The sequence below is a fragment of the Lampetra planeri genome, chromosome 4, assembly GCF_965212315.1.
Source record: "Lampetra planeri chromosome 4, kcLamPlan1.2.h2, whole genome shotgun sequence".
Taxonomy (NCBI): domain Eukaryota; kingdom Metazoa; phylum Chordata; class Hyperoartia; order Petromyzontiformes; family Petromyzontidae; genus Lampetra; species Lampetra planeri.
This window is the reverse complement of record NC_136110.1, coordinates 20,004,516-20,014,510: the sequence shown is the minus strand read 5'-3', so window position 1 is coordinate 20,014,510 and position 9,995 is coordinate 20,004,516. Positions and strand designations below refer to the sequence as shown.

Sequence of the window (9,995 nt, the reverse complement as noted above, 5' to 3'; positions counted from 1 at the left end):
TCACGGGGCAGACCCAGGTGCCACGGGTCAACTGACTGAGATGACCGAGATGACTGGCTGATGCACCACCTGTGGCCCCAACTGTGCCAACTTGCTGTGCTTTAGCCACCCGGCGCTCTGCTGGTTGTTGTGAGCGTCGCTCCTCCGCCCTCCATTGTTGTTGGAGGGCGACTGCCTCCAACTGCCCAGTAGCGTCCTTCACGAGCCTTCTCCACAGAGGCCAATCTTGACACCGCTGGTACCAGTCATTGGCAAGTCCACTCAGCTCCACGGCCTCCTGTACCACATCACTCCATCTCTTCTCTCGCCCGTGCCACGCCCACCTAGCCCCCTCGATTCGGCCGAACAAAAGCTGTTTAGGCATGCGGTGGCTGGGCATACGGGCTACATGACCCAGCCAACGCAGCCTTGCCTGTCGGAAGAGCTCACCGATGGGACTTTGCCCAGATCTTTCAAGGATTTGTGAGCTCCTCACACAATCCAGCCTGGTTAAACCCAGGATGGATCGTCGGCAGGCCAGCCTAAATGTTTCTAACCGGCGAAAATGCTCCATTAGGGGGGTCCACGTTTCGCTAGCGTAGAGAAGGGAGGGAATTACTGTGGCCGAGAAGACCTCAAGCTTCGTGCAGAGCGACAGACCAGGTAGCTTCCACATAGCGTTATGCAACCGATGAAAAGATATTGCCGCTCGACTGATTCGGAGTGAGACCTCAGCTGTTAAACTGGAGCCGGTCACAAGCACACTGCCCAGGTATGGGAAACTCTCCACTCTCTCCACAACTGCCCCATCACTGATTGGGAGTTGTGTGGGTGGAGTGTCCCATGGTACAAAATACCCAGGCAGGTGCTTAGTTTTGGTGTGGCTGATTGTAAAGCCCCACCTCTTAGTGGCACGCTCCAGTCTCAGCAGCAGCGTATCCAACTCCTCTTCTTAATGAGCAGCTATTACCAAATCATCGGCGTGCATAACGTGGTTGACCAATAGGGAGCCATCCCTTGATCGCACCCGGGCATCGATCAGCCTCCCATTATATCTCTACCAAATGGAAATTCCCTCGGTACATACATATACACATACACACACACATTGATAATACACATTATACACGTACATTTTCAAGTAACATGTTACGCACATTTTTCATCAAACATTATTCATCACGTTAACCTTACACTCAGTTAACATCAATTAACATTAATTGCACACACATTTCATTATTTTAGCCTTATTTGCATAATTTCATATTTTATATATTTTTCTTTTCATTATGTACCTTTTTCACCAAACAATATATACAACAGTCCACTAGTCATTTCATTCAATAATATTTTTTGACGTTTTTATTTTGCACCAATCCAAACTATACACCATGAGATTAGAAATATATTGAGCTCATTGAAGTATGACGAATTAAAAAAACACATCAAAGACATTCATCATTTAAAAGACATTCTCTTGACAATGCTGTATGACTCTCAATCAACTCTCTTCCCACAATACACCATGATATGATCCTGACTCAATCGATATTGTAAGAAATTGCACATACTACCTGACCTTGACCAATATATTGAAACTTAAATGACATTCATTTCAAGTGATTCAATACACTGGATATGTAGGGACTGTACATGTGAAGCAAACAAGCCATTTAAAGGTGGTCCAATGATTCGGTGAGCTTGCAGCTCCAACTGTTGCTTGGGAATACATCATTGGCTTGTTCAAATTTAGCATTTATAATCAGTCGAATAGTATTGTATATGCAATATTTTTTTGACAGTGTCAAAACAAAAATAGAAAAAGTAACTTGATATGGAAAGTACAGTGTTATGGTGGAACTTCAATTTAAAAGATGTATATTCAGTACTGGATGTAAATATACATGTTGGTATTGCCAAAACATTTCAAAATAACTAACTGTTCAACATCTGATCTAAATGCCAAATTGTGTTACAATTAACACTGGTAACATATCTAGCATGGCCAAACAAACTCAGTTAATCGAACCACCCATTCTATGCTCACATGCTCGGTCTCACACTAAAACAGGGAATACCAGTAACAAGAAAATGTAATTCTAGGGTTAGTGGTAGCATTGATGTAAAGAGCGTGAAGCTTCAAGCCTGTGGCTTCTTGAATGCGGCAATTGTGGCATTGACTCCACTGTTGACGCTCTGCTCTCCCTCCGCGAGTTTCGGGGCTTCACGGTACACGCTCATGACCTGCGGGAGAAACGGAAAATGGGTGGTGTATGAAAGTCAGGACCTACAGATAGCGAACATGATAGCAATCATACCATGGACGAAACTAGCCAAACTGATTACTCATGCCACCTTTGCTTTATGATTGATTAAAAGGTCATCACAATGTGCCATCGCTTCTATCTGCACTCAACACTTGACTCATCTTGTGGTTTTAATGTTTCCATTTAGATTTTGACCACTGGATTCCACTGTCAATGCTTGTCTTGGTAACATGTCCATTTCAATCCTCCACATATGCCCCATCCGTATAACGTTTCCCTGATTAATTAAAAGGTTGTAGGTGACACTTACATTGATATTTACAATATCAACATTGACAATAAAATTAATTTATTAAGAGCAATAACAATAACGACATTGACAGTGACGTGGTATTAACAATGATTTTGACTACCATTTGCATGATAATGACAATGACATCGCTACATTAGTAGCATCAATATTGACGTTCACAGCAAGATCATGGAAATAACATTGACAATTTGACATTGACATCATCGGCACTCACAGCGCTGATCCAGCTCGTGTAGGCTGACACACGGGTGAACACAGTGGGCTTGCGGATCGTGTTGCAGCCCAGAGATGATATGTAGCTGGTGATTCCCTGCACCACCCAGGCATTGTCCCACCGCTGGCAGTTCAGTGGGCCACCTCCATCACCCTGTGATGCATACAAGAGGATAGACAAGCATCTACGTTCACTGGGTAAAGCAGCAACTGGATATGGTGGCGGGTGCTGGCAAGGTTCAGTACAGAAGATTGGAGTTCTTGTATCGGTGTCTGGATGATCAAACTTTGCAAGTGTGCTTTCGGACCGTGTTGCTAAATAACGGAGTTATATCGCACAACCCCGAAGCCTGATCCCTCCCATTGCCCAAAACGCCTTTCTGTGTCTTGCCCCATACGACTCTGGCAGCTAGACACACGTGGCAGGGTCTGGCTACCAAATATGACAAGTCAACATTTATATTGTGTTAATATAGTCATGCATTAACTTAGTCTGTGGGGATGTTAGTAAATTCTTAGTGTCCGTGGATTTAATTTAGTAATTCTTTTATTCGAGGCGATTAAAACAGTCACACTATTTCTCGACTCGAGTTTCTAATTATTGGGGTGAATGTGCGCCCCTTTCGCTCCCCCAACATTAACAGGTGAGCCAGTCAGTAATGTCAGTGGTCAAAGTCATCACCATGCTTGGTGATTGTTGTCCACTCACTGTTGACTAAATTAAGATTTAAAGGAAACATTTGGCTGACAACTATTTTCGTTAAGGAATTGATGAGGGTTGGCTCGCGTTGAACTCCGGACGCACATAGCACGCAGAGCGGGTGCTGCCCCCTGCACAGATGACGCTGCTCCTCAGGCTGCTCCCCCACCAGCTGGGCTGGCTGCACGTCGCGTAGTCCACCACGGGCAGGCTGGCCTGCTGCAGCGCGCTGGGGAAGGGGCCGCTGGCTGCTCACGCGCACAGACAAGGTGGAGACGGAGAGCATTGGTGAAAACATCGGAGTTAGGTGGCGTTATCAGGCGCTCCCCAAGCGAACCGTCGCTGTCTTTATGCTCAGAAGGGAAAGGCTACATAGTGTAATGCGGGCGAAAGCGACCTTCCGGATGTGACGTCACGAGGAGGCGGAGCCAGGTGACGTGGGTGAAAGGTAGGGGGTCCTTAAGAGGGTAAACCGGAAGGAGAAGTCAGTCGGGGTGTGAATGGAAAGGTGTGGGGCCGCGAACCGCTCTCCGAGATGGTCTGCTTATGTGGCAAGAAAGGTTCCAGGAAAGCTGGCGTGTGGTGGTACCAACGTCCTTGCGATTTGAGTTGATTAGAACTCTCCATTGTGACACACTATTGCATTTAGGGGTGCAGAAGACCTTGTTGACGTTACAACGTCATTATTTTTGGCACGGCATGGCGACAGATGTCGTAGGGCACGTGCGCGCGTGCCCTGAATGCGCCCGGCGTAAGCCGCCTAAACATCCTTACGTGCCGCCTCTCCAGTCGATTCAGGTGTCTCGAGTCAATGAATTGGTGGCACTGGACATATTGGGACCCTTCCCACCATCGGCGAGGGGAAATAAATATTTGCTGGTAGGGGTTGAGTATCTCTCCCGTTGGCCGATGGCCTGGCCGTTGCCCGATCAGTCGGCCGCGGCCATCACCGACGCCTTTTTGTTTGGGTACATTATGGACAAGGGGGCGCCGGAGAGACTCCTCACGGACCAGGGCCGAAATTTATCTTCTAAATTATTGGCTGAAGTGTGCGCAGGCCTTGGGACTAAGAAGATACGGACATCTCCATACCATCCGCAGACGGATGGTATGGTTGAGCGGCTGAACAGGACATTGTCTGCCATGCTTTGCCATACTGTGAGTGAACAGCAATCGGATTGGGATCTGCACATCCCCGGAGTGCTTTCGGCGTACAGGATGACGCCCCATGCGGCTACAGGGTATTCGCCGTTTTACCTTATGTATGGTCGGGAAAACGTGCCTCCGGTGGATGTGCAATTGGGTACTGGGGTGAAGGGACCTCGTAAACCACTCCCTGAATACATTCAGGACACGGTTCGCCGGGTTACGGAGGCGCGGGAAAACGCCCGCGTGGCTACGGCCAAAGCCCAGGCCCGGAACGAGCGGTATGCTCGGCGGTCTGAGGGGGAGTGCCCCTGGAAGGTGGGAGACCTGGCCTGGCTCCATTGCCCGCAGGTGCGGCCGGGGACCTCTCCTAAATTGCACAAACCTTGGCATGGTCCTGTGCGCCTCATTGAGGTTCCCAATCCACAGTCGGCGCGCGTTCAGTTTGGTTCTCGCCGTTGGTTTGTTCATACGTCGCGGTTGAAACCATATGTTGCTCCCCTACGTGATGCGTCATCTCCCAATGTTGCCTTGCCGGGGTCTGTTGCTGCTGACTCTGACTCTTCCCCGCCTGCGTCCATTGATCTGGCTAGAGCGCCTGTCGTACCTGTTCCAGACAGGCCGACCGTGACACCGCGGGGGAGGAGTGGGCCTGTTCGGAGGGCGCCTGCCAGGGCTGCGGTACCTTCAAGCCCGGCGACCCTTCCGACCCCGCTGCAGGCGCATTCGCGGAATACGACCAAGACTGATTCGTCAGGGACACGAGATGTCGGTGGACTTCCAATCGCAGCAGGGGAATTACCCCCTGTCATTTCTCGTGTTCCATCGCGTCCCCGTTCTACAAGTGGGCCGCCGACCGTCCGGGACGGGCCGGCGACCCGCACTCGTTCCAAATCGCTTACGTTTCGTTGATTGTATGTTGTTATTGTTCTTGTTCTTGCCGTCGTATTTATCGCATGCTTTCGTACGTTCGTCGATGTTACTTGTGTGTTGTTCTTGTTGTTATATTGCATGCTTAGTGTCCTTTAAGGGGGAAGGTCGGTTCACCGCATTACGCTTTGGTGTTGTTCAGCCGAGGTCGGCTGGGTTTTTTCTATGGGGGAGGGTGGTGTAATGCGGGCGAAAGCGACCTTCCGGATGTGACGTCACGAGGAGGCGGAGCCAGGTGACGTGGGTGAAAGGTAGGGGGTCCTTAAGCGGGTAAACCGGAAGGAGAAGTCAGTCGGGGTGTGAATGGAAAGGTGTGGGGCCACGCGGGCGTACGAGCCGAGGGGGCACCGTCAGAAGCGGGAGCCAACCCTGGGAACAGTAGGGAGCTACTGGGAGGTGTAAAGCTGCAGATAGAGATAGGCAGTAAGGCTGTGTGTGAGGGGCAGCGGGGGTGGCAGCCAAGAGTCGCAGGAGCGACGAGAAGGCGAGACAGCACGAGGCTGTCAGAGCTGCAGCAGGAACAGCCAAGGGAGCTGTGTGAGAGTACAGCAGCGGAGCTGCTGTGGGGCTGCCAGAGCGACAAGAACAGCAGCGGGGCTGCTGATGTGGACTGGAGTGACATCGGAACCAGCACAGAGAGAATAAGAGAGACAGCCGCGTGGGAACGCAGTACGGACCGAATAAAGGACACTGAGCCAGAGATCGTGGTCAAGTCTTTTATTACAATAGCAACACCGCCACCCTATTGGGAGGCTATTTCCCACTCTTGACTATGCAGAGTTGTGTTCCTTTTTTCAACCCCAAAAATATTAAGGGCTGAGTCAACCCTAGAATGTGTCTTTTGACAGTTTCTCAGCCATCTTCATCTCGTTAATCTGCAGGGGAAATTGTCACTTTGGGCTGAATGGACACTGAGTGAACGGTACTCACTGTCGAGGGATCCCCAGCCCGTGGCGTAGCACGGGTAGTTGTTGGACAGTATCTGGTTGGCGCTGGGCAGGCAGGCGAGGCGCACCTTGCTGGAGAGAGCCACGGGCGACGCAATCTTGAACATGGCGATGTCGTACCTGTGGTGGATTGAGACAGGGGCAGCCGTGATGCAACGCTCAACACCGAACATAACACCAAGCAATGGGGGTTCAGCGCTGTGCACAGGAGAACTCCTCAACTTTTGTTTGGGATTATCATCGCAGAAGCGATTATCTGCTATTTTAGCTCCACTTTTTCGTGGGGAATAAATAATGAATAGGAATAATAGGACCATGGATAATAGAAGATTGTGTGATGGCTACATCTCCCACAGATGTGTAAGCTTGTCATGGATATGAGGACATCTCGTGTATATTCCAGTTATTGGATTATTATTGGAAGGATAGTATGAGATGAAGCAATAGCATTGTGTAGATCTGTCTCTTTGTCAAATAAAGCATGGGCTCAAAGCAGTGTACGAGTACAAATAAAGACAACTAATCGCCTTGTCATTATCACTGCCTTCTATCATAAAATTATACAGTAGAAAAATTACCATTCCCTAAAATATATATTATAAAAGCCTAGCATTCCATGTGTCCGTTTGTTTGTCAGTCAACTAAATTATCAGAGCCTTTCAGATGGAGGCTGAATCAAAGATATAGAGAAAGTGACCCCCCCCCAAGATGTGGGAGTAAAAAGTTGATCCAACAAGTTTACAACAATTGTCGACCCCCTCCCCCTCAAATTATTTAAACTCCCCCTCCCCCAAAAAAAAATTACATTTCTTTTGGAGGCATATATGCCTATACACCCTACATTCAATAGTCTAAATTTCATTGAAAGGCAGGAGTGAGAAAAAGGCGGCCATAGGTTGCGAAAATTCTTGTTATATTACAATTGGATTTTTTTTGCACTTCAAGGCAGTGTCAATGAAGAGCTTTGTGAGTAAAAAATATTAAATCTGTCTCTTGTCTGTCTGAATGTATCATATGCACGTCTGTTTAAATGTACGTGTATCTGTCTATTGCAACTCTGAATGTCACGGTGTCACGTAGCCAGCGTAGCCATGTGCGTTCTCACCCATTCGACGGCATGCTGGGATTCCAGTAGCTATGCCAGACGGACAGGCTCAATGGAGGGGTGACCTCCCCGAACTCAGATGTGGACACACTGTGCTTTCCCAGCACCACCCTGTAGCTGTAGCCACTCCTGCACGTTGTGGTGGATGTGGGGGGATAACAGAGCGACGGACGGTCTTAATCACTTACACCTGTAAATATTGCAGTGAGGAATTACTAAACATAAATAGTGCGAGTTACAGCATGGTATTTTCACTTTTACACCTTGTGACCATTACACAATGTGTAAAGGTCATTTATAGAGGCTGCCTCTTTGCTCCAAAGATCCACTGCTCCACCTTTGGTGGTCGCAATGTGGTACAGGAAAATACTGTACAGCAACTGGGCCCCGGTGCAGTTGCACCACCTGCACACACACGATAGCAACGCCACTGGTGCCGTGACTCACGTGAAGCAGCTGGCAGAGGTGAGCACCCATTGACTATCAATGAGGGTTCCTCCGCAGTAGTTGACCCATCTTCCTCCAGAGTACCTTTGCACGAGCGCCTGCAATGCACACACAGCGAAGTGGTGGTTAAACTGTCATTTGTCCAGGACTCAGTCCAATTTTATTGTCAAATAATACAGTTCGAACTTAGATCTTTTGTCAATCCACTGCCTCACAATGCTAGTCACAGCTGGCTGTGAAGGGGTGTAATCCGGTACTGTTTCGGAATTCACTCGCCACTGATGTTAGCAGTCGCAGGGAATGTAACCCAGGTACCCTCGTTCATAGTGCAGTGCGTTAAACACTGCGCTTCCACTTTCCCATTATAGTCAATGATTCAGCGTCATTAAGAAGAATGGGAGATCTGAACATTTCATGGTGCACACATGCAGCCCTTTTGTCAATCTACTGCTGGATGAGGGCCTCTACGTGGCATGCGCAACAATGGATGCTGCTGCACTGAGATCGACTGACAATGAATCGTGCGGCTGTGATGGCTGTTATTCAGCCTCTGCCGTTACCTGCCAAGGCCAGGAGTTGGCGCGAGCCTCGACGCCGTTCACCACGCGGATCTGTGGATACGCTGCGATCCCACAGCTCTGAGCAGATACCTCAGCTGTAAGGGACAATAGCATACACGCACAATACTATACACAATAGCAAACACGCATAATACCATACACAATAGCACTAACGCACATAATAGCAGAAACAATACCACACAAATCTCTCTGATGTGTTTTTGTGTTGAACCTTGTACTGTTCTGCATGATGTCCGAGGTTTCACTCCACGTTACAGGAGCTTCTTTTACATTTATTGTTTTATTTAAAACCCGAAACCGCAACCATGACAGAGGGCATATCACCGTACATGTAGGGTTGGAATATCCAGGAGTTGTTCCCTCTGGGTAATTTTTTTCTCCTCAACCAGGGGTTATTGAGGGTATATCGGCATCCGTTTATAACCCATGTGGTCTAGCCAAAATAATGAGTGACATGTAATAGAGAGAACTTGAAGCCCTGATACGCCCATTCCCCTCCTAGGAACTACTCTCATTCAGAGTATATTCACAATAAGGCGAGGCCTGTTCCTCCACCTCCTCACCATTTTTCTGGATCCCCTTTTCGGATTCATCATGGTAATGCCCTGAGGTGATCCGTGATATATAGGGTTATTGACTAAGGTGCTCCATTGCGGCCAGAGTGTATAATAATCTACTCTAATGTCTCATAGAAGGGGGTTAGTAGTGCTTCCAATTATCTGAGATAGTTTTCCTCAACATTCGTGCCATAGATAATATTTAAGTATTTGGCAATCTAACGGAAGAATTTTACGATATTCGGGTACAGCCAAAAGGCGTTAAGGTATGTCTGGTGCCAGGAGCTGCTTATAGAACTGAGTCCAGTTCCTGAAGAACATGGAACGGTTGCTCCACTAAACCAAATGCGTGCATTGCAATCACTCAGCAGCTCAACGTGTCAGCAAGAGGAGCACTCACCTCCAACCAGCAGAGCAGCGCAGACAAGAAAGGCGAGCATGGTTAACCGATGACTTGGAGCTTCTCGATCACGAGTGAATTATCTCCACTGTCGTGTCTCGCTGTTTGGATCTCTTTGCTTTTAAACAAAATCTGCTGCCCACGTGAGACCTCCAAGGGCGAACACAAAAGGGAAGTCCAACTGGCGGACACATCCGTATGCAAATGTGAACTTGATTCTTTCCAAATAAAGACGTTTCAGCATCTTTATTATCACGTGGGTGATAGCAGGTGGGAAGCGGTGGGCTATTCATGTTTTATTTTTCGAGGGCTTTCAACGCTGTGTATTGGAAACCTTGTAGACATATGCCCAACGTTGTGTCGTTAAGCAAACACATTACATCCTGATTGGTATTTGCCTCAGCTTTTTT

The 9,995-nt window shown here is 48.2% G+C and overlaps 1 protein-coding gene across 1 annotated transcript; it reads right to left on the bottom strand.

Annotated features, from left to right (window-relative positions):
• Positions 1-1,326: 1,326 nt before the first annotated feature.
• LOC144717787 (chymotrypsin-like elastase family member 2A) lies at positions 1,327-9,693 on the bottom strand. The gene is made up of 8 exons (XM_078593438.1): positions 9,586-9,693; positions 8,608-8,702; positions 8,048-8,145; positions 7,601-7,729; positions 6,479-6,615; positions 3,578-3,720; positions 2,774-2,926; positions 1,327-2,223 (listed from the first exon to the last, which is right to left on the bottom strand). Exons 1-8 carry the CDS (start codon positions 9,623-9,625, stop codon positions 2,119-2,121), a joined length of 900 nt encoding a protein of 299 aa, XP_078449564.1. The 5' UTR covers positions 9,626-9,693; the 3' UTR covers positions 1,327-2,118.
• Between the last annotated feature and the right edge of the window lie 302 nt (positions 9,694-9,995).